General features: G+C 39.2%; 3 protein-coding genes across 10 annotated transcripts; 1 reads left to right on the top strand and 2 right to left on the bottom strand.

The window, feature by feature from the left end:
- Positions 1-113: 113 nt before the first annotated feature.
- Positions 114-5,143, bottom strand: adprhl1 (ADP-ribosylhydrolase like 1). 2 transcript variants are annotated; one of them, XM_007553970.2, is made up of 7 exons: positions 4,585-5,143; positions 3,265-3,429; positions 3,043-3,168; positions 1,825-1,965; positions 1,537-1,664; positions 1,303-1,438; positions 114-1,114 (listed from the first exon to the last, which is right to left on the bottom strand). In XM_007553970.2, the coding sequence occupies exons 1-7, from the start codon at positions 4,796-4,798 to the stop codon at positions 945-947; spliced, it is 1,080 nt and encodes a 359-aa protein (XP_007554032.1). In that variant the 5' UTR covers positions 4,799-5,143; the 3' UTR covers positions 114-944. The 2 variants fall into 2 exon arrangements, with proteins under 2 accessions (XP_007554032.1, XP_007554033.1); XM_007553971.2 differs by having other exon boundaries at positions 1,303-1,435; positions 4,585-5,142.
- A 1,233-nt stretch (positions 5,144-6,376) lies between these two features.
- On the bottom strand, positions 6,377-12,500 carry dcun1d2b (DCN1, defective in cullin neddylation 1, domain containing 2b). 4 transcript variants are annotated; one of them, XM_016672415.1, is made up of 7 exons: positions 12,419-12,500; positions 10,274-10,490; positions 10,012-10,180; positions 9,791-9,921; positions 9,618-9,700; positions 9,234-9,330; positions 6,377-8,372 (listed from the first exon to the last, which is right to left on the bottom strand). In XM_016672415.1, exons 1-7 carry the CDS (start codon positions 12,437-12,439, stop codon positions 8,293-8,295), a joined length of 798 nt encoding a protein of 265 aa, XP_016527901.1. In that variant the 5' UTR covers positions 12,440-12,500; the 3' UTR covers positions 6,377-8,292. The 4 variants fall into 4 exon arrangements, with proteins under 4 accessions (XP_016527901.1, XP_016527902.1, XP_007554026.1 ...); XM_016672416.1 differs by having other exon boundaries at positions 12,378-12,469; XM_007553964.2 differs by lacking the exon at positions 12,419-12,500 and adding an exon at positions 11,588-11,852.
- tmco3 (transmembrane and coiled-coil domains 3) lies at positions 10,497-21,846 on the top strand. Of its 4 annotated transcripts, none has more exons than XM_007553968.2 (16): positions 10,497-11,359; positions 13,960-14,096; positions 14,176-14,214; positions 14,746-15,049; positions 15,892-16,059; positions 16,705-16,884; positions 16,984-17,184; positions 17,285-17,413; positions 17,506-17,598; positions 18,180-18,366; positions 18,695-18,812; positions 18,907-19,102; positions 19,187-19,337; positions 19,446-19,525; positions 19,610-19,759; positions 20,759-21,846. In XM_007553968.2, exons 4-16 carry the CDS (start codon positions 14,792-14,794, stop codon positions 20,870-20,872), a joined length of 2,025 nt encoding a protein of 674 aa, XP_007554030.1. In that variant the 5' UTR covers positions 10,497-11,359; positions 13,960-14,096; positions 14,176-14,214; positions 14,746-14,791; the 3' UTR covers positions 20,873-21,846. The 4 variants fall into 4 exon arrangements, with proteins under 4 accessions (XP_007554030.1, XP_016527900.1, XP_016527899.1 ...); XM_016672414.1 differs by lacking the exon at positions 10,497-11,359 and adding an exon at positions 11,414-11,484; XM_016672413.1 differs by lacking the exon at positions 10,497-11,359 and adding an exon at positions 11,422-11,510.
- Positions 21,847-23,120: the final 1,274 nt, after the last annotated feature.

The raw sequence follows: 23,120 nt of genomic DNA, 5'->3' as shown, positions 1-23,120 counted from the left end.
CTCTTAAGAGCAAAACGCCATAAATAATATTCTAATGGTGTAGCTCAATTACCATGAGATCATTGTCACTCTGAGAATCCCATGTTGGCTCATGCATGCATAAAATAAAGTTGTTGTTGTTTTTCTTTTTAGCTTTTTCACATTTCTGTGGTTTAAAACTGTAATACGAGTGTTGTGCAAATACTTTCACACAGTACAGGGAAACATTATTCTTATTTCACAACTCGACCTTTTATTCATTTCAAGCCAACCCTGATTGCACCACTAAGCTAAGGACAGCAAAAGGTTAAAAAGTAAAACTTGTATATTTAAATTCTTTTCTGAAAATTTTTGATTCAAAAGAAAATTAGTTATGCAAAAGCTAGCTGCAGAAGCAGGTTTTCTCACACCTTCACTGACAGCACTTGCTCAAACTGTAAGCTGATTAGATTAATTATTTTTCTCTTTGTGCTTCATGTTAATAAACGTTAGGTTTAGAAAAAAATGCATCAGTCAGAGAAAGGAAAGATCTACCTTCCCCCACCTCCAAGTTACTAAAGTTAAAAAAGCAGAAGGTTTTTTCTTTCCCCACAACTCTGTCACTGGCAGATCAAGACAATGATTCTTTTAAGCAAACAGCATGATATCTGGATTTGTGACAACTGATTACATATGAATGATAATAAGTAAGATATTCAAAGAAAAAAAGTCAGGCTAATTCCTTTCTTTTAACGTTTCTTAGTTACGCATCTTTAGTGAGATGCAATTTAACCTTTTTATAAAACCTTTGACAGATGTGTGGATAGTGGACAGAAAAAATCAAAGAGAGCAAGGAGTGAGCGGTGAGAAAAGGACAGCATGACTCATAAAACTAGTCAGGGAATGAAGGAGGGTGTTGGCCACAGTGAGGAGTCACGCTCTGTTCCTCTGACAGCCAGTAGAGTCCAGCTCAGTGGAGATCAGGATTACTTCTCTGTGCATTTCTCTGCAGAAGCTGCATTATAGAGTGCTTCTCCCAGCTCCTCCAGCCGTTCTCTTTTGTCCAAGTCCCGGTGCAGGTTCTGAGGAACCTGGCTCAGGCCGTTCATGAGGCCATAGAGGCAGCCCGCGATGAGGCCCGTGGCTTCACTCTCACCTAAAACAACATGTTTACAGAGTTCCTTAACTCACAATGTGCTTCTATCTTCACAATACTGTACCGTATCAATTAAAAACGCAGCCAAAGCTATTTAAAGTCAGCTAAAAATAAAGACATGTTTGAATGTTTTGTTTTTTCTGCGCAGTTCCGTAAAACGTACAGGTCTGCAAGTCAAAGTTTCTCACCTCCATGAAACATGGCTCGTTTGCACAGCTCAGTCCAGTTGCTTCCTGGGGCCAGAAGCGCATCGTAGGCGATCATGGGAGCATCATGACCTCTCCGCCCTGCCCGACCCTCTGAACTCCAACGCTTGTACATCTGCTTTGAGGGAAGAAAAAAAAGAAAATGGCCTGTGTCTGTAAAGGGGTGGAATCCGTTGATTTGATAGTATGAGAAATAAAGAACCCCAAGGGACATACTTTATCAGTCTCCTCTGCATCATAGCCATCAGGAAATGATGGTTTGTTTTGTCCGTCCTTGTCAATTTCTCGCTCTTCAAGGTAAAACTGCCACTTAGCCTCAAAATAAAACCAGTTTTCCTGATATTCTGTGTAAACACATGTAAAAAAATGCACTTCAGGGATCACTTTTTTTTTTTTTACAGAAATGCACAAGAATTTATAATAACATACATTGATGATCTCTTTTTAATGCAGAAGTTTTAGGATTTGTTGTTTAAAATGATCTAGACTGAGCCAGAGTCCAACCTGCCATGTGTCGTATTGTCTTCTTGCAGTACTCCTCTGCTCGGGGGATGACCTTCATGAGCTCACGGCCCCAAGTCACAAGAGGCTTCCCCTGGATTGCAAAGGATGCAAATAATGCTGTTGTCAGGGAGCCGAGGAAGCCTGAAGCCAAGAGAAGAGAGAGACATCAAACGTGACTTTGGCACTTCAGACTGTAGTCAAAGAATATTACAGCACCTTCACAATTATTCATTTACATAAATCTACCTGGTGATTTTTTTATTTTTATTTTTTTATTTTTTACATTTTCACTTTTTTATTCTTTTTTTATGGTCAGGTTCCAAAAACCTTTAATTTGTAGCTTCCTTTTATAAGGTATAAGAATGAAGCTACAAAAAAAAAATCGAATTTCTATCAGCCACTAATCAAAATGTGAAAGACAAGTGGCACTGCTTTTCAAGTAGAGCAGATTTGCAGTCGTTGTTATATGTCACGACATGGCAATAAGAAAACGGCTTCTTGCCTAGACATGTTCATTGTATCAGTCGCAGCTCTAATCTCAAATGTTTTGTACAGCTGCAACTGTGACAAATAAGGTTAGATTACAATCCAGGTTTGTCTTGATACCACACATGAACAGGAGGACAATACTGTAAGTAAAACTCGTATCTAAAGAGAACTGGTTCACTAAGTCGCCATAACAATCATTTTCATATGCAAACCGGTTATTTGCAAGGTTTGTCGGAAAAAGTGTTTGCTCTCCTGATATTATAAATATAAAATGGAACCATGTGCTTTGGTCTAGTTCGACCGAGATTAAAAGATTTGTTTTCGAGTGGATCTTTGAGTAGATTTTGAAACAAAGGATGTGAAAAAAAGTGTGTAAAAGTAAATCATGCTCATGCTCAGTAGAGACACTGTGTAGGGCCTGTTCCTCTTTGAACGGTTTATGTTATGCATAGAAAAGAAGCTGGACAAGAAGAGTTCATGAGAGCGGACTCGCTGTCTTTAAAGGCCTGTGCAGTGCATTTTTTAGTTGTGTCCTTGCTCCAACGCACCTGCATAAAAGCTACTTTATGTCCTTAACCTGTTCCAAAGAGCCTCAGGATGAACAGTTCATGTGGTAGGTTCAAGCAAGATTTTGGCAAACAGAATCAACAAAAGTAGATCTACCGAACAGTCGAACAGCAACACAATATTTGGCCCGTCATTGGAAGTTCGAAATTGCCAGCACATCACCTGTTGGGTGGTTATGGGTCATTCTGCCAATCTCAATGCTGACCTCCACCAAGTTATCCAGTCTCTCAGGCTGCCAGTATCTCATACCAACACACATGGCTTTGGCTGCTGCTCCAAATCCAGACCCTGGATACGGACATACATTTTATTTTATTTTTTTTTTACTGTATTTATGTTTGGTTTATACCACACAAACCTTCCTAAATCTTAATCTTAATCTACCCTTTTCATTGAAAGGTGTATGCCAAGCGAGCAGGAAGTTATGAGGTTTTAGGTGAACGCAGGGCTCCACGGTGCCGGGATCAGGAGCTCGTCCCTGGAGAGAGACCATGGCTTCCACATAGAGACGCACCACCTCCCTGTACAAGTCCTCCAGACACCAGTAATCTGGACACACACAAACACATGTACACACAGTGGTTAGGAGTCATTCATGACTGGCATGCAGGGAAAGATAAGTGGGGCCGCCGTGAGCTAAGTTTAGCCCCACTCCACCACAACACAGATTAGGACCAGAATGCCTGTGGTCAAAAAACAATGTCACTTCAGCAAACTTTGAATGGTCCTTGAACATTATATCTGTGATCTTTGCATGGGAGAAATAATCTAAGTTACGGACCCGTTCACATTTGTGATTTGGAAAATGGTCAATTAATTTCAAGTTTGAATTGCATCATCACGTTTAACGGTCCAAAAGAACTGCTTCAATAATGAGATGACTTATTTGTTCTTTGATCAAGTTAAACTGTTCATCAGCTAGAAATAAGGGGAAAAAACAATTGTATTGTTTTAGCATAAACGTTGGCATTTCATAAATCTGAACTTTGGGAGGCATGACTAAAAGCAAAAACATGATGCTTTACTCTCGATACATTGTTGTCTATCCAGCTGGTGTCTCTACAAGCTGGATGGTTGCTAAATAGGGATTCCTAATCTTGAAAGATGTCATCACTATTTTTTCTCAGAACCATTGTGGCTACTTATTGGCTGCATCTACAGCCAAACATGATACCAGCAGATTACAGAGGCCACTGATCCGCCATTGTTCAGCGGATCGACTTCTCCAGAGTAGTCTATTTTGGACTTTTTGGACTCTCAGTCCAGTAACATGCTACAGGGGAGGTCAACATGCATTCAGACTGTGTCATGTTTTTTCCAAAGACTTTGATGCTTGGTTGCAATGACGGATGATGGCATGTTACTTAGTTTAGTCTTTTTAGATTGTTCTAGCTAACGTAGTTTGACTTTGCTGAATGTAGTGTAATAAAATAATATACAGGTATATACAAACAAAATACATTTAAAACAAAAGCAAACAAAACAAAAGAAGAGCAGTAGCAAAGTGTATTTATACGTTCAAAGGAGTGGGTCGAAGTATCCTTAATCCAATCCAATGTGCTTGGATATTTCTAACAATATGCAAAGTACTGGTCTCATGTGAAGGTATATGTACATTTTTGTACTTAAAAGCTGCTACAACTTTCTCAGTGTTGACAAAAACAAAAATACTGTCATCCTTGTTGAAATCAATTCTTCACATACCTGTTATGAGGGCTTCAGCTGTGGTCATGTGCATCAGCACTGCATCACTCAGGGGCCAGTTGTCAGGGTCCAGCTTCAGGGACTCCAGTCCCCCCAGAGACGCCAGCTCTTCTTGGATCTTCTTGCCTGACGTGCAGCTTTCCCAGCGACCCTTCCTGTAGCCCAAAGCGTCGCCAACGGCACCGAGAACCATGGCTGCTTTAAACTTCTCCATCCTGCTGGATTTTTCTCTCAATGGCACACCCAGCTGAAGTTAAGACAATAATACCCTCCTGAATGAATCTCCTTGCAGGTCTTCCTTCCACTTTCAACAGGTGAACAGTCATGGGCCAATGAAGAGAAACCAAAAAACTTTTGAATTTCAAACCCTTCCAGCCATTTTCTCCACATCTGCTGCACCACAGTTCTGCTTGCCTTCCGTCTTCGAGGTTCTCCTATCAGTTTACCAAACTAACTTTGAGTAGCAAGGCTGGGCGCACACACACACACGCAAACATGAAAGCACTGCATTATCACCCTCAGCTTCTTTGTCTTGGGCAATGGTGAGCTCAGCTGTGTCCATGCATCTCCTAAAAAGGCAATCCCTGTGGACCCAAAGCTTAAATGCTGGATGACGGGCTTTGGAGCGGTAATCAGGGGTGGACACAGGGTGGGAAAGATGCTAATGTGCCGCTGGGCCTGAGTGCAAGCATGTCCAGCAGCTGGTGCTAGAGCTTATCGACATCTCACCTGTCCTGTGAGAGGACAATGCACCCTCACACACAACAACTCACCCTCAAGAAACTAATTAAATCCAGTCAACTGATTTATGTATCAGTGTATTCAGTATTGTTACTTTTGTGTCTCACACATACATGTAATATGCCTTTTATGTGCATATCTGTCGGTGTACTTTGTTCTAAGCTTATATTCAGACATAGCTTTACTAAGAGCTGATGATGACGATATGTAGCAAGAATGCAACTTGATAAGCGACAACTGGTACCAAGTTGAGCAGCTCTCTGCTGGCGTACTAGAGAGCTGTGATTATGTGGAATCGATTTTTTTCCTCCGTCACATTCACTGCTGTTGTGTAATTTACATCCAACTCTGTTTGACCTGAACAGACACCTGCTGTCGCTTTAAATCTGCAATGGAACAATGTTTGCATACAGCATAAGGCAGCCACACAGTTCAGTTTTACATTTTTTCCAAACACAACATTGCTCATATACTACGGAAGATGGAATATAGTTGGGCTGCAAGTTCTCAGTTTTATCAGATAGTTTAAGTTCTCTCTTTGATACACAACATAAATCTAAAAATACACATCCAAAGTATGCTAGGCCCACAGAAAGGCACACTTCATGCTTCTGCATATTAAATTATTTCAGACAATGTCTTGCTCCCAAATTTACTGGAAATGTTTGGGGACATTCCCTTTCTTGCCCAACATGACTGTGCACAAAACAACGTCAGTAAAGAGATGGATGAATGAACATGGTGTGGAAAAACCTGATTGGCCAGCAGAGTCCTACTCTCAACTAAACATGAATGATGAATATGAGCGGACTCTGTAATCTCGGCCTTCGTGTCCAACATCAGTGTCCGACCTCAAAAAGGCACGAATGTTCAAAGATTCATATACACGTGATTCTAAGCCATGCTGCAAAGGATGAGCCAAAATCTGATGCCACTTGAGTTCATACATGGCAAGTGTGAAAGCCGATCAGTGAAAACGTTTGGCAAAATAGTGCAAGTGCAGTGACAATGGACATCTGTAGCAAAAAGAAAAAAGAAAAATCACACTATATTGACTTTTTTTTTTTTATTAATACCAATGCAACTGAGAAATGCTTTTGATCCATTAAGAGCTGCTTTCTTTCACAGCCAAAATAACACTGTTAAAATAAGAACATTCTGCATCAGGAACAGTGACACATTTGACAAAGACAATGTACCAATGGACCACCACATGAGTACAATACATGCGCATCATAAAATACATAAGTATTGTACTGATTTCAAACAGATGTTTTCATATCTTCAGTTTCATATTTCTGACTGGTCTAAATAAGTTACATTTGTTTTGTTTTTTTTTAAAAAACAATGTTTCACTGGATCAACTCATGCTCAGCTGATGTGATGAGAAATATGGCACTTGATTTGGATTTAATGTGGAATAAACTCAATCATTTGGACTAGTATCTATAATTTCACTCAAACTATTTTAAACTTATCAACCTAAAACTTAACTACTTTACAGTGCATAGCTGCTCTGCTATAAAATAATGCATGATCCTTATTGACAAAGTATGGCAAAGGTTATGTTATGGTGACAGCAGTAATCTGTAAAACATGGAACTGGGTGAGCTCTGATATAAGAACAGGACGACACACAGTGCTGACAGAGATAGCTGCTGGTACCTGAGCTCTGCATCCTGTAACGCTGCAGTCAGCATATTCATCAGTAAATCTGATAATTACAAAAAAAAAAACAAAAAAACAACCAAAGTCTTATGTAGAACTTGCCTATAGCGCAATTAAAAAGGCTATAATCCTCAACCACCGCTTGATGGCAGCACAACAGCCCAATGACCTTTTGACGATGAGGCAGCGCAAACCTCAGTGTAAACAAACATTTAAAACACTCTTGGCTGTGCGTACCTCATTTAAAAAAAAAAAAAAGCTAAACTTACTGTTATGTAAACTGAACAGCTCTGTACTTGTAAAAGTGTATATCAGTGCAGTTTGAAGAGGTGACAAGGCTTCACCTGGGTAACTGAAAACAGTCCAGAGACAGGTTGAAATTCAAGCTCTTAGGCACTGCAGTGCCCAGCCCTAAATAATGTAAAGCTTTTTCCATTTTCCAGGTGGAAAATGGACAAAGCTCAGTGTGAACAATTAGATTCTAAATGTCATTACCTGTCTTGTGCAAGCAATGTCAAATATATATTTTTGACCATCTAGATTCTCATTTTGATGAGAGCTGGATTTTAATCATTATAGCGACCTTTATGCTGGTGCTGAGATCAGAAAACATGAGGCTTCGTCCAGTCATCGGACTGGACGTAAATAGTGTATCTGAACATTTTCACTCTCACTTGGTGAAGGTGAACGTTGACTATATGACATCTCAAACCAAAAAAAGAAAAACAGCTTTTGTGCAGAAGGCAACATATTTTACCTCCACCCAACGCACTCGTACGACATACGGTAACAAACGCAAACACATATTCTCAGATTTTGATAACCTCGACTACATCAAACAGCTTCATACTAACTGACAGAACAGCCAAACCTTATCACAATGTTTCATTCACACCCGCAGGAGCTTAAAAGCCTTTAGTCTGGATGACTGCTTTGCTGAACGTGCTTTTAAATGAGTCCACAGTGGCAGTTCAAACCTACCAACACTGCAAGTTTAAGTGATGAGTATCGGTTTACTCATCAGTCTCATGAAACATTTCCAGCATCTGTCCACAACAGCAGAAAGTAAAAACAAAACAGTTCCCTCTTCTTTTGGTGTTGTTTTTTTCCTCTGTGTTTCTTCTCCTCTTCAAAGGCCTCTTAGCAGCAGAATAATTAATGAAATTATTGAAAATCTGCAGGCCAACCTGCTTAAAAGCTGTTTCTTTAGGCTACCTTGTATCATAATCTCATTAATAAATAGAAAAAAAATGGAAGAAAGAAAACGGCATCCTCCATTTGGTGAAGCTGTGGCAAATATTACGTCAGGTTGCGTTTATTTCCTGCTACAATCGGCCGAGCAAACTCCACAAAGTCATCGATGAGCACAGGCCAGGCACCTGAGCAGAAGACAAAAAGGATAATACTAGTTAACATCCAAAAGTAGCAGTCTGACAAGTGGAATACTATTACTAAAATACGGTGTCTTGAACTTTTTCACATTTTACAACTATCACAAACTTCAATATATTCACATAGAATGATAAATTATAATTTTTCAGAATAATCCTCTCCTTCTCTTGCCTGCCAGTTCAAATATACCACCATTTATTGGTACGTTTGTAGTCGTGCCACTGGTTAGTTCCATAATCTTTCTTTTTTGTTTAAAGGTCCTCAGGTTCTCCAACAACCCTGAGGACATCTGTGTTTATACTGAGATTGAATAAATAATTTCTCAGTCGCTTTGGGTAAAAGCGACTAACAAATGTATTAACATAGGAGGACTCTACCAACAAGGCGACTTTTGAAGACAAATAGTTGCACAAGATTAGATTTTGGGATAAAAGCGTCCAGGGTTCAATATGTATGCGCATCACACTTTTCAAATTTTAAAACTTTTCTCGTCCAATTTACGATTACATGTTGACCCATTATAAAAACTCAAACAAAAAAAAACAATGAAATATTTTTGAAGTTTGTGATAAGTGAACAAAGTTATCTATATCATATATTATTTGAGATGAGCATCTTTTTTTTAAAAATTGAAACATTTTCAAGGTGTTATTGCAAATACAAGTATCAGCACTACTTTGCTGCTTCACAAGGTTTGCTTTAAGTGTATAATAACCCTTTAGTACCAGGGATCCATCCATATGGCTTCAATTATTCCACAGTTTTAAAAAGAAAAGCTTGAATTAGACAGATGAATGATGCCACAGCACCTTCTAAAACAATCTTTCCAGTAGTGATTAGAGACTCACCTTCTTCATCATAGTTAGACATATCATCTGCAATCATGTTGCCAAAGTCCAGGAGGAGATTCCAGGTGTCTTTAGGAATTGAGCGCTTGTGATGCTCCTGAATACAGGGCAGGGACAGGACAGGGTAACGCTGTCTTGTTAACATTTCCAAAACAAGCAGTATATGTGTGGGGAAATAATCAGTGGATTGCATCAAACTCCTACCACTGGATTTTTTTTTCTTTTTTTTTGTGGAAAACATGTTTTTGAGAAGAAGTGCCATGTAATTATAACCGTGCTGTCAAATTTGCTGTTTTGTACTAGTGCACAGCTAAGACACTCCCATAAACTCCAAAAACCTTAATTACTACTGGGGGGGAAAAAAAGCAAAGCTTCAAAACTTACTTGCAAGAAGCGGATCCATAGGTCTAAGAACTTGAATCGATCTGTGAGAACTAGATTCCAGTAAGCCACAGCCATTTCTAGTTCTGGAAAGAAAAAAAAAACATTTACAAGTATTTTAGATTTATGACAGAAAATGTGACATTCTGGGATATTTTCCAACGTCATCTGCTTACCTAAACCTTTCTGGCCTGGGTTCTTGGCAAAGCTGAACGTAAACTGGTAGAAGTCTTTGAATTTTCCATTGTCTTTCAGATCTTGTTCTAGCCTTGGAAGGACTGCCTTGAGTTTTTCTGGACTATCACAGCTGAATGGCACAACAAAATATTACAGGTGTTCATAAAATAAGCACCTCATTACAGAGTCAAATATTGAAATTTTTTGATATGGCTTTTACCCGAGCTCCAACATCCCATCGAAGAATTCCTTCCTGCTAAACTCGCACTGAGTGGCTGCTTTGAACTTCCAGGCCACTACAAGTATGCTTATGCTGGCTGGGTCCAGATTCAAGTCATCACAGAACTGCTGGATCCCATCGACGCCTATCTTGTTCTCATCGTGGGGGTCTGCAAAAAAGACAGAGGGAACTTAGCTAAACAGAGAGAAAAAGTGCAGATTTTTAGGGGACTAAAGAGTGTGTGTGTCTGCCTGACACTTGCCTTTGTATCTGTTGTAGAGCTGTTCAAGCTTCTTGCGGTCCACTGAGGTTTTCATGGGTTCTTTATAGTACAAGTCTGGGTTCTGGAAATAGTTGTCAATGGCGACTTCTAGTTTCCAGTCATTCTGAGTCAGGCAGTGCACAGCCGTTTGGTCCCCTGCTTGCGTGACAGAGATAAAATGGCGAACCTTGTCCTTCTGTGATGATTTCAACTTGTGCTGCCAGGCAAGTAAACACACAAGGAAATAAATACTTAGACATATTTACTGTCTGTGCTAGACTTTAGAAAGGGGATGAGATTTTGGTATAGTGTGCATCTGCTTTAAATTTAATCTTCATGCAGAAGGTTTTTTTCAGTGACTGTGTTACATTGCCATATGCTGACTTGGCATAGTTACTATAAAATTTCAGGTAATTTTTGTTTAAATGAAAACATTCCTAGAAAGTATCTTTTTTTTTTTTTTTTTACAAAACTGTCTAAGAAGAGAAAATACACATAGATCAGTATGTTAAAACTTCATATTCATTGAACAATCTTTTGTAAATTTGCATGTGTAAAAGGATATCGTGTGGGTAGGACACCAAAACTGGTTTTAACTCAGGGACACAGATTCTTCTACATCTGGACCGTTCTATCATCCTAGTAGTAGAGCATTAATGAACCACCATATACAAAAAGTCAATGATGATTATAATAAACACCCAGTGTTACTGTGGACATGCATTTGATGTTCCTGGTGCAGTTGATTGCAAAGATCTGATTTCTATTCAAATCTAAACATTCAGTCTGAGAATTTTTAAGTGTTGTTAGCAATGCATGCATAAAACTCAAATCAAGGGTCCAAACACTTCCAAGTTAGAGTTGTAAAAAATCACTTTCAAAAAGCAGCACAGAAATAACCCCGTCATGCTTTGTTCATCTCTAACAGATTGCACATCTCGGTGGAACTAACCCACCGGGTGATCAAACAGCAGGTTCTCTGTGACCCAGATTTTCTTGGGTAGGGGGCGTTAGATCTCACAGGCTCTCCTGACCTGCAGAAGCAGCAGCAGCAACCCAGGCGGGCCACCAACCAAAAAGGGAAAGGTACGTAGAGCGAGTGCAGGTGTCCGATCTCAAAATACCAGCAACTGACCTTCCATTACTCTCACATCACACTGACTGGCAACGCGACGCTGAGGACAGCCTGAACCCTCACATGGTGCTGCACCGTAAACATTAGTGACAACCGCTGTCGGTATGGTGACATGTTGAACGGGGGCTTTACAACTCTCTGTCTCTCACTCGGTTTGTCTTTTTTAAAATATTACCTACCATTTTATCACCAGCTGTTTTGGCCAACTTGATATCCACAATCTCATAGTGCGCATGCGCAAGAAGAAATACGATCCAGACCAAAATACTGGGAAATGTAGTTCCGGAGAAGTCAACAGGCCACTTACTTTAGAAACTTACAAAACATGTTTATGTGATAATAAATAACACTTGGCAACAAAGCACTTTGTTGCCGTCTAGTAAATGCGCCGAACACCCCCGACAATACTTCCTTCTAAAACACTGCTCTCCAAGGCATATTTAACGCAAAGCTGAGTTGTTTTAGTTCAAATTGTGTTGTTATTTTAAAAAAATAGTCTCGTGTAAGGATTAGAATGACGTTAGCTGTCACAGTTTGAAAAAGCATGAACGTCACGAGCGCAGTAACTGACACACCTAAAAAACTACAACTCCCATATCAGCTCTGATAAAGATGTTTCGGAAGTAATCTGATGGTTGAATCAAACTTACAACGAGAAATTGATGTTAGAAACGTAAATAAAAACTGCTATTTTGGCTAATGTTCATTTAAATTGTACTTTACCGAAAGAAGTTGTTTCTAATATTGTACGGTTAGTCTGCTATTATTAGCAAAGCAAGTGTTAGCAGCGACAACGTTATGTCACCATGAGAAAGAAGAGGGTGAACCCAGCTGGTTAGAGCTGGACTGACAGCTCCGACGTTAAATATTTAAAGAACAAATTATTGGAAATTGACAAACTCCAGACCAGAAAGCTCAACTTTATCCAGTGGGGTTCGTGAAGTTGTCCCAGAGACAGGTTAAACTCACCGTCGGTCCCCCACTGTGTGCTCCGGAAAACCGTCACGTACGGTGGAGGTCGGAGTAAACATGAAGTAGGAGCAGGGAGCGCCTGTGCCGACGCTGGCTCCAACTATGTGGCAGGGGAGGGGTGTCTCTGTCTCTGTCGGTGCGGCACAACTACACGATTGTTCTTGTCTACTTCTTCCTCTGCTGAGAGCCAAGGCCGAGGACTCACTTCCCTAATAGTTACAGCTTTGCTTTAATACTCCGTACAAAACGCCAAACTGATGGATGTTTTTACCGACTGCTGTGTATTCTGGTACGTCTAATTTATGTCTAGGGTGTGTTTGAATGTGTGCGTGTATCTGATTATTAATCTCTTGGCTAACTTTGTCGTTAAAGTTTGATTACTAAAGACCTCCTGTCCATTGAAATCCAGTGATTTCAATGGGGATCTTAGCTGCTTTTCACCAGCTCCAGTTCCAGCAGTACAATATCCACAATTGTCACACTAGGGACACTGAATAAGAATAACTTAAAAACGTAGTTTGTGATTTGTGAAACATTTATTGTAAAACAAATGTTTTCAAATTTTGGATTTTTTTATTCTGTGAAAACAGTCCGTTTATTGTCATTTAAATAATCTTAGATGAGACTGACCTCAAGTTTGAAAGGACACTTTGCAAACTCAGATGTCACTTACATCAAAATTGGATTTTTAAATCAAATTTGAAACACATGAGTTTTTGTCAAAGATTATGTAAAGCATTTATTGTCATCCTATGATCCAGACATTTATTCCAGGCTTTAAGAAAGTTAGAATAGACACAATCTAAATTGGTGAAATCGCAAAAAAGTATAAAACTAGCTATTTTTTGTTCTGTTTTTATTAACTGAATAAAAAGATATCTGATTAAATTGAGTTTAATGAATTTGCAATCCAGTCCAGTGTTAGCCAATCTGCTACTAACATTTCAAGGCTGGTCTTTATCTAATACTAAAAGACCCTGTTTTGGATTTTTTTTTTTTTTTAAATTCTCAGTGTATCTGAAAAACCCTGCGTTTAGTGACAAATAATGCCACAGTGGTTGGCATTGTTGCTTTGCAGCAAGAAAGTCCTGAGTTCAAATCCCAACCTGGGTGCTTTCAGCAGTTTGTCCTCTCCATGTACTCTGGCTTCCTTCCTATGACTTTAGAATAATTGGTTTCCCTAAATTGGCCCTAGGTAGGAAGGCACATGTGATTTGTCCTGTATGTCTCTGTGTTGCCCTGTGATTGACTAGCAACTGTCTAAGGTATACTTGACATATTGACAGGACTGAAGTATATTCACTTCTTTTATTGCAATATGTTTTCTGCTATGGTTTCTTGTCACATATTTAGTGAGCCGGAAGCAAGTAAATAAAAGTGAAAAGATAGATAGATAGATAGATAGATAGATAGATAGATAGATAAATAAAGCTTTGATAAGGATCAAATCAGATTTTGAGGAGTATTGTTGAAAATGTGTTTTTGTGGCGTATTTTTCCTCTTCACACTCATAATATGTTTCATTGCACATGACACTTAAAACCTTAAGTGACATGTTTGTGCTCTGATGTTTTCTCAGTCTGCAGTCCAGATCTGAACAACGGTGCTCCTGATCTCTAGCAACTCCAGTAAAGTGGCAGCAGTTCAGGTGAAGGAAGGAGGAGAAGAGGAAGTTTTGAAAGTTAGAAAATCTCAGCTTGACTCATGTTGTTGAAGGTAAAAGCATAACTGAATTGATAAATATAATCATAAACTGCCTCTCATGTTTAGTATTCTCCTTGATTTGTCGATTTAGGTATTCGTGGAAAGACAGGTTGCACTGGAATGTAAACAGGTAAGGTGTCCTGTCATGTCACTGCACTGTTTGCTGTCATTTTCTGTTGTAGCCACACCTTCAAAGAAGTGTGAATATGGTGTGACAGGACACGCACATCCACATTCTGTGTTCTCTTGAAAACACCCGCTTAAAGAATCGTCAGAAATGCTAAAAAAAAAAAACGTATTTAAAATTTCTCAAACTGTATACTAATTTTGCTGTTGCGATTGATTATGGGAAATGATTTAAAGATACCAAATATTTATACTTTTGTTATTGCTGTATATTTGTAACGCCTGCAAATATACAACATATAATGTTGCAACTTATATTAACAGTCTCTGAATATATTTCAGGAACATCATGTGTTTCTGCTAAGCAGCCTTTAAAATCTAAATTGAAGCAGGATGAACTGTAAAAAAAATCTGGGTTGTATTTGAAAACACAATCTGTAGCAGATGCAAACATGAAGCTTCGACTATCAGTGTGGTGAGTGGGATTTTGTTTCTAATGCTTTCAGCACTGTGCACTCTGTCCCTCTCCTCCTAGGTCTTGCATTTCTCCTCAAACTCCTCACCGCAGTGAAGCAGTTTGGATGCAGGTTCTGTGCTGGCTGCTGTGCCTCGGCCTGACTGAGGCACTCGCTGCGCTGCCAAAGGAACAGGTGGCCCGGCATGCTATCAAGCTCTATCGGAGCAAAGCGCCGGCGCAGGGCCACAGCTGGGTGACCAACAACTGCAAGCGGCTGGTGGGTCTGCTGCGGCAGAAGAATGTGGCCATCAACAAGCTGGCAGTCGCTGCGGCAGCTGTTGGGAAAGACCAAAGCCTTTCAGAGCCAGAGAAGCACTTCCAGGTATCACTCTACAAACCACCGGATGGTCCTTTTTACTTACTTTATTTTTTTGTTGAAGTCATAATAATGTTGGAATTAAAATGTGTTCAGCTAGTTCTCATAGGTTTTCAAAACTCCTTGGTCTTGGTTTCAGTCAAGGGTGAAGGAGGAAGGATAGCAAACAAAGCAGACTAAGCACACATGTATATGCAAACGAAGCAGGAGTTAAGCTTAGATAATAACCTGTTAGACAGCCAATACAAGGGCGGGGCTTGGTACTATGTATATGCCTACTTATTTCATAGCAGACAAAGTAAGCATACCTTAAAGTCAGTTAGGTAAAAACATGTTAAAAATGGAAACCACAACTTTATTTCTAAGCCAATGGATGAAGCTGCTTTTTCCTGGTAGATGTGTGAAAAATCTCTGCTGTTGTTTTAATGTTTACATTTACTCAGACGACTTAGTCAGAGCTCTATCTGACGCTTCCTGTTTATAAAAACTGTGCGTTTATTAGGAAAACCTTTTCTGTAGAATGACTTCACAATGACATGAAATTGTCTCTAGCTAAATGATGTTTCAAATGTCCAAAGATCTAAAAAAAAAAAAAAGAAAATGTATTTCTAGATATAAATATTTTTATTTCAGAAAATTAGGTGAAAAATGTTATTAATTAGCTCATATTATTTGTTTATAACTGGCCAAATATCCTTTTTGACTTATATGTTGAATTTATATATTTTAAGATTAATATCTGGATATCCTACTCATGAGACGTACCACATTAAGATCATGTGGAATTACATGACTTAAAGAGTTTATGATTTTCTTCCTTTCTCTTACCTTTACTCATTTGCATTTAGGTTCACACTCTCGAGGTTTTTCAGAAGGAGCTGAATGAGAGCGAGCACCTGGTGTTCCAAGCGGTGCACGGCCTGCAGAGGGCGCTGCAGGGAGACTACAGGGACGTGGTCAATGTGAAGGAGAGCAGCAGACAGAGGCTGGAGGCCCTCAGAGAGGCAGCCATAAAGGTAAAGGAAAATCTGCAGAGTTTTATGGATCCTATACTTGCAAGTAAATCCATACTGCTTCTGGCTGACTTTCCTAAACAGCAGCCTAACTAGCCAAATAAAAGGTGAAAACAACATTCCACATTTTCTTTGTAATCAATGCAAAAATAAGCAACTTTTCCTAATGTAAAGAACTTCATCCTCTCAGTAAAACAAAAACCGAGATATGATCTCCTTTCTAATTTCAAAATAAGTTAGAACATTACCAGTGTCAGAAGTTGCAACATTGTTGAGCATTTTGCATCACAAACACGAAAAGATAATTTTGCTTTAAGATGTTTTTAATCAGATGAAAGTTGAAATGAAGCTTCATTTTTCTGTCTGCTTAGTCCACATGCTTTCCTTTTGGATGTTTTTCTCTGAAGCTGAGCAGAAATGCAGCATCAGATTAAAGAAAATGTGGCAGATTTGCCCTCAACAAAAAAGTCTGAACTCATTTGAAGTTGACTTTAAATGTGTTTCTGAAATTGAGTAGAATAATGTGTTGCAATCAGGTGTACTAAGTTTTTTTAAACATCCACTCGCTATATGAAAAGAGCTTTGATTCTTCAATCTTGTTTTGCTAGTAAATTAGTGTGTTCGTTGGGCTTTGTTGTTATATTTCAGGAAGAACAGGAGTACATGGAGCTGGTGGCTGCAGAGAAGCATCAGCAGGAAGCTCTTAAGAGCGCTTTGGCCCAGAACAAGACTCTGTCCATCTTGGAGGAGATTTTGGAGGACGTCAGGAAGGCAGCAGACCGCCTAGAGGAGGAGATCGAAGAGCATGCCTTTGACAATAACAAACAGGTCTGCTCAGTTTGGCTGCTAAGTGTCAGAGAACGTGCATATTCAGTTATTGTTACACCCAGAACTAACAGTTATGCATATACGCTCTACTTCGTGTAGATGAAGGGAGTGAATGTCGAAGCAGTGCTGAGAGTGGAAGAGGATGAGAAAAAAGGAGGGAAAACGAAGAACAAATCCACACAGAAAGAGGTGGAGGATGACTTGGGGCTCAGTATGCTCATCGACTCTCAGAACAACCAGTATGTTCTGACGAAACCACGAGACTCCACGATGCCCAGAGCAGACCATCACTTCATCAAGGTTAGTCGCTGCTTTCTTCTCTAATGATCCTGTTTTTTATCCAGGCTGCAAAAGAAGTAGAAAAACTGCACTAATTGGTTTTAAATGAATTTATCAACAGGACCTGGTTTCAGTGGTGATGCTCTCTCTGCCTTGTGGTTGGATTTGCACTCTGCTGGGTCTCCCGCCTATGTTTGGGTATATCATCTGTGGAGTCCTGCTCGGCCCTTCTGGATTCAACAGCATCAAGGTTTGCCGTCTGTGCGTCACGACTGCAGCAGCTTAAAGAACAACGTGACTGTTACTGAACTGTGAAATCAGGACTGGCTTTTCTTCTTGCAGTCCATAGTTCAGGTGGAGACTCTGGGGGAGTTGGGTGTGTTCTTCACTCTCTTTGTGGTGGGACTGGAGTTTTCACCTGAGCGCCTTCGAAAGGTAAATGAGAAAAAGTTTGGACCAAAACCTGACGGCGATGATCGCTTTCTTCAGTTGTTTTACTTGCTGCTGATTATTCTTGTACAATGATAAGCAAGATACTCCATCTGCAGCGATGTCAGTTTTATGACATAACATTGACATGCAGTCATTCTGTCATCTGGTATTATAAATATATTATAATGAACTTCAGATCAAAAGTCAATATTTTATGCAAGAGTGAAAAAATGTAGTTTTATTAATACAGAGTTGTTTTAATTTGTTTTATAAATACAAATCTGAAAAGCTGAAAAATTGTCATTTAGCCATATGAGTCAAAATTTTGTAGCACCACCTTTAACTGCTTTCACAACTCCAAGTTCTTTAGAGTACGTCTGTACCAGCTTTGTGTATCTAGAGAGTGTAATTTTTGCCCAGAAAATTTGGAATATTAAAACTTTTTATAAAGACAAATACAAGTTCTCATTAAATCAGTAATCGAAACATATTATAAAAAGCTCCTTTGGAGTAGAGTAGTACTGTTAGTCGTCAGTTTTGGTGTTTGGAAGAAGATAACTTCTTCTTTTGTTATGTGTGTTTAGGTATGGAAGACCTCAGTTCAGGGGTCATGCTACCTGAGCCTGCTGATGGTGGCGGCCGGGTTGTTATGGGGACAGCTTCTCAATATTCGCCCCACCCAGACGGTCTTTGTCTCCAGCTGTCTGTCCCTGTCCAGCACTCCACTGGTGTCACGATTCCTGGCAGGAGGAAGCAGAGTGGAAAGAGAAGGTACGTAGAAATGTCTTTTTTTAAATTCCCTGCATACTTCTACGTGAAATTGGCAACAAAGGGTTGGAGAAAAAGGACGACCTGTTAACCCTGAAAATGGGATGTATTTAAATCCTTTGAATTTGGGAAATCCTGTTACACAGTTAATGTTTTATGGCTCACAGCTGGTACAATATATTTCACATGGGCAATTTTGACTTGGACAGCTAATAAAATTGTTATTCTAGTTTTTCTGAAAGTGTCAGAAACGCTTTCCTCCAGTTTTTGACTGACTCAGTGTCTTAAACAGTGCTGTGTGCGTGTGCGTGTGTGTGTGTGTGTTTGACAGGTGACCTGGACTACAGCAGCGTTCTCCTCGGGATGTTGGTGATGCAGGATGTCCAGCTCGGCCTCTTCATTGCTGTCATGCCCACTCTGATCCAGGCACAGAGCGGGGACTTGGACAAGTAAGCAAGTTGTAATTTATTGTTTCTTAATCATAAATTCCTCCTTCTCACACTTACAGTCCTGTAAATGTTTTGTTTCCTCTGTTTGAACCAGCTTTCTGTTTGGAGGTCTGCGAGTGCTGAAGCTCCTGGCTCAGGTCCTGGTGTCGCTGGCTGCTGTTCTTTTGCTTTGCTTGGTGCTCAGATCCTTCCTGATTGGTCCGTATTACAAGAAACTTCACGCTGAGAGCAAAGGCAACAAGGAGATCCTGGTACTGGGGATGACAGCGTTTGTCTTTTTCATGCTGACGGTACGATTAAAAGAAATTTGGTGTGACTTCTTTTGTGCCATCTTCGACTCGAAGTTAAGAGGCTGATTTGGTTTGGTATTTTAGGTTACAGAGTTTCTGGATGTTTCCATGGAGTTGGGCTGCTTCTTGGCAGGAGCTTTGCTGTCGTCGCAAGGTCACATGGTCACAGCCGAGGTCATGGGGTGCATCGAGCCGATCAGAGACTTTCTCGCTATCATCTTCTTTGCCTCAATTGGTTAGGCTGAATATTGTGATCTTTCTGTGATATTTGCTTCACTTTTTAAAGTGAATTTCACATGTAAACTGTGCTGAATCCTCCTCTTTTGTCTGCTTGATGCCGCAGGTCTTCACGTGTTTCCTACATTTGTGCTGTATGAGCTCACCATCCTGCTGGTGCTGACGCTCACACTCGTCATCATGAAGGTTCAGCAATTCCTTGTTTTTGTTCTCAGTCTGTCCTTTCAGTCAAAGTTTCCTCATCTCCTCACTTCTCTCATTTTGCTCCAGTTTGCAATGGCCGTGCTTGTTCTGTCCACCATCTTGCCTCCGAGTTCCCGACACATCCGGTGGATCGTCTCGGCTGGTCTGGCTCAGGTCAGCGAGTTCTCCTTTGTCCTGGGGAGCCGAGCACGTCGAGCCGGCATCATCTCCAGAGAGGTGAGTGATGAGCTGGTTGAAATTTCGGTCTGTTTAGAAGAATTGCATCCGTTTATTTCTCGGCTAGTTTCCAATTCATGGTTCCTTAGAGGCTCGGCTTGGCAATTTAGTTTTATTTTTAATTCTGAAGACTGTAAGTAGTTAAACATAAAATTGTCAATTCTTGTCAAAGAGTGAGTCTAAAGCTCATTCTGTACAGAAAACATCCAACAAATCAGCTCAAAGGAAACTTTTAAAAACATTTTGCTTTCTTTTGAGTTTTCTATCTGATGGGGTGTTGACAACAAAAACAACTTTAGTGCTTAGAAAATGATCACAGTTAGTTTTTTTTGTTTGCAAGCTACATGTCACTCATGATTTTTATGCTTTTCTTAGTTTCTGTCAGCAAAATATAATATTAATGTTGAGGCATAATGTAATCTGCCAGTATTTAACAAGATTTGTCACAAGACTTTTATCTTTTGCATTATTTAAATGTCAGCTGATGCATTTTTTATTATGTTTTACAGTATGTGTCATTGATGAAACACAAACATGAATTATTTCGGTTTTAATCTGTGTGAGCTGAACTTTTACAACTAGCATTCAAGTGTGAACTTGCACTACTCTGTTTATAACTACAAAGTCAGTAAAATGCGACCTGCAACACCTGAAAGTATAAATTAAAAATTTAGATGGTATGTTTAGTCCAAGTAATACTTGTGCTTTTATGAATTTAAATAGCTTTAAAAGTCGCGCTGGTATGTTAATATATAAACATCTTGCCATATAATACGTGTCTTTACTCAATTAAACTGACTAAAAGCAGAACTTTGTAAATGTTAGAGGATACATTTGTATCAGAGTTAAAATTAAGAATGGATTTCCTTTTATCTCTTTTCTGTGGTTGATCACTTAATAGATGCACTTTAGAAGAAGGAGGTTGGCCTTTGAGCATTTAAAGCGATGTTAGCAACTGAACCGCGCATGTTGGGAGTAAAACTACCCGTCTCTGTTCAGGTGTACCTGCTGGTCCTCAGTGTCACCACCCTCAGCTTGCTGCTGGCTCCGCTGCTGTGGAGAATCACGACACACAAATGGGTTCCTCGCCCCGAACGCAAAACGGTCACGTGACCACACCGACATCAGGGCTGGGAAAAAAAAAAAAAAACATTCCTCTGTGACTTTACCAGCGCTGGTTACAATATCACATGAAGTCTTTTTTTTTTTTTTTAAAGCTGGATTTAATCTGCTTTAAATCCATTTCTCTCTGATCCAACACTACTGCTGATCATAATAGCAAATACAAAAGAGAAATTCTTACAATATTTTCACTGGAAGATTTTTTTAACACTTAGACTGCTAATCATGTCTCTACAGTATGTTCATTATTACTTTTCATGATGCTGAGCTCAATATTGTCGCATTTTGCACATTAACTTTGAAAATCCATGGACCAAATCTTAACAGTTGTCCATATAAATGTTTGCCTATTTATGTTGTTTTTCTTTATAGATACTATGACATTACTGTTTGTGCTTTCTCTGTTGTGATTTGAGGCATTGATGATCACAGACCCTCCCTCAGGCTGAAGTCAAAGATCTCTGCCGATTAACATTAATGGTACTTTGGTTTAATCTCATCCTTTTCTTACTGAGAGTTTCAGGAAAACTGACTAAATCTGCCCAGAAATCTTGTTTTTTTGGGTATATTAGACTGCACTAATAACAGCAACGACAATGAAAATGTTTCAGCAGATTTACGTTTGATAATTTATTGTTCACTGGTGTTATCTGAAGAAAAAATGCCAGCACTCGTCCTCTGAATGTCAAAATGATGTGCCTGCTTTGCTCTGTTCCACCCGGCACTAAAAGGAAGAGCTTTTACACTGAAATGTACATTTATTAAAACATGTGCAATGTTAATATGTATCACCATCAGACATTACTGTTTATATTTATTAGTTTCATATATTCCATTTGTTTGAGGGGTTTTTTAATTTAAGTTTGTATTTTATTTCTGCTGTCATTTACATTTTTATTCAGATCTTCATTTGTGTTGAACTTACTTTGATTTGTATATCTTTAGTAAAAATAAGATGACAAACATTCTTTTCTTTGAACTTTATTTATTTGTCTGGACAACTAAAGTGTTCATTTCTGGGTTCACAATATTAACGACAATCAACATTCCAGATTTTTTTTTCAGGCACCGAATTTAAGATTTAAATAATTTAAATATTTTAGCCCTTTGCGTGAGACTTAAACAAAAGAGAACTCAAATGAAGAAAAATGAATTGAAAAATGACATTTTTTCTCATGTTTTGTACTTCAGTAGCATGTAATGGAGCAGCTTCACATGCATAAATCCACGTGACGTCCCTTTAAACGTCTGGTTCCCAGGAGTTGTGGAAACCCTGTCTAACATCGGCGTGACACTCAGCTGTGAATGCCACAGCTCCACACGTGTCATGGTGTGTGTGTGTGTGTGTGTGTGTGTGTACCTGCGTGTGTGTGTGTGTGTGTGCAAGCATCCGAGCAAACCTGCATAAGCTGATAACCTACAAACTTTGCTGTCAGCACATCTCTGAAAGACTTCATCATCCTATTAGTGGGAGGAGATGGTTAATAGCTCACTGATAAAGATATTTTTACATGTGTGGCTGCATTTGCATTGTTCTTTAAGACATTTTATAAAGTAAAGTAGTAAGCTATAACCGTAATGATGATAAAATCATTTTTTAAGGTGAAACTTTCTCTTGTTGCTCCATTCAAATAAATGTTTATTAGTTCTGATTGAACTTTATTATAAGTTCAATAAACTTAAAAAAATAATACAAGTTTAAATTCTATCAGTTGAGATTTGGCCAGAATAAAAGCAGTTTTAAAAAAGTTGTTGCATTTAAACAGTTTTGGAGTGACTGAAATTATAAGTTTATGTTCAGTTAAGCTTGCTGAGAGTTTTAGGAATTAATATCGCAAAGAGATTTATTACAATTGGCTTCATCACATGTAGGTTTTTGAGACGTTGACCATGTTTTGTCTTTCTGTCTCAGTGCTTCTGTATCTGACCTTTGTCAGAGGAATATTTGCCATTTAACTTTGATTTTTGAATTACTAAGGCGTGGCAAGCCTCCTGAATTTAAAGAATCACCTAGTGTAGATGATCAAACGCAGAATGGTCTCACTTTCAGGTCCTCGATCTGGAATCTCCTCTTCTGTTTTCTTAAGGTATAAAATACAGAAACATTTAATATATTCTACAAAGGGTTTTAAACCTGTTTTTCTGCTCTCCTCCTGTCCACTGTCTTAATGTTTTACACACTGTTAATAGGTTAGGAATACAGAATGGGACAAAAAGCACCAAAAGCCAAAGGAAAACC

This window comes from Poecilia formosa, unplaced genomic scaffold (assembly GCF_000485575.1).
Source record: "Poecilia formosa unplaced genomic scaffold, Poecilia_formosa-5.1.2 Scaffold60, whole genome shotgun sequence".
Taxonomy (NCBI): domain Eukaryota; kingdom Metazoa; phylum Chordata; class Actinopteri; order Cyprinodontiformes; family Poeciliidae; genus Poecilia; species Poecilia formosa.
This window is presented reverse-complemented; position numbering and strand designations above follow the sequence as displayed.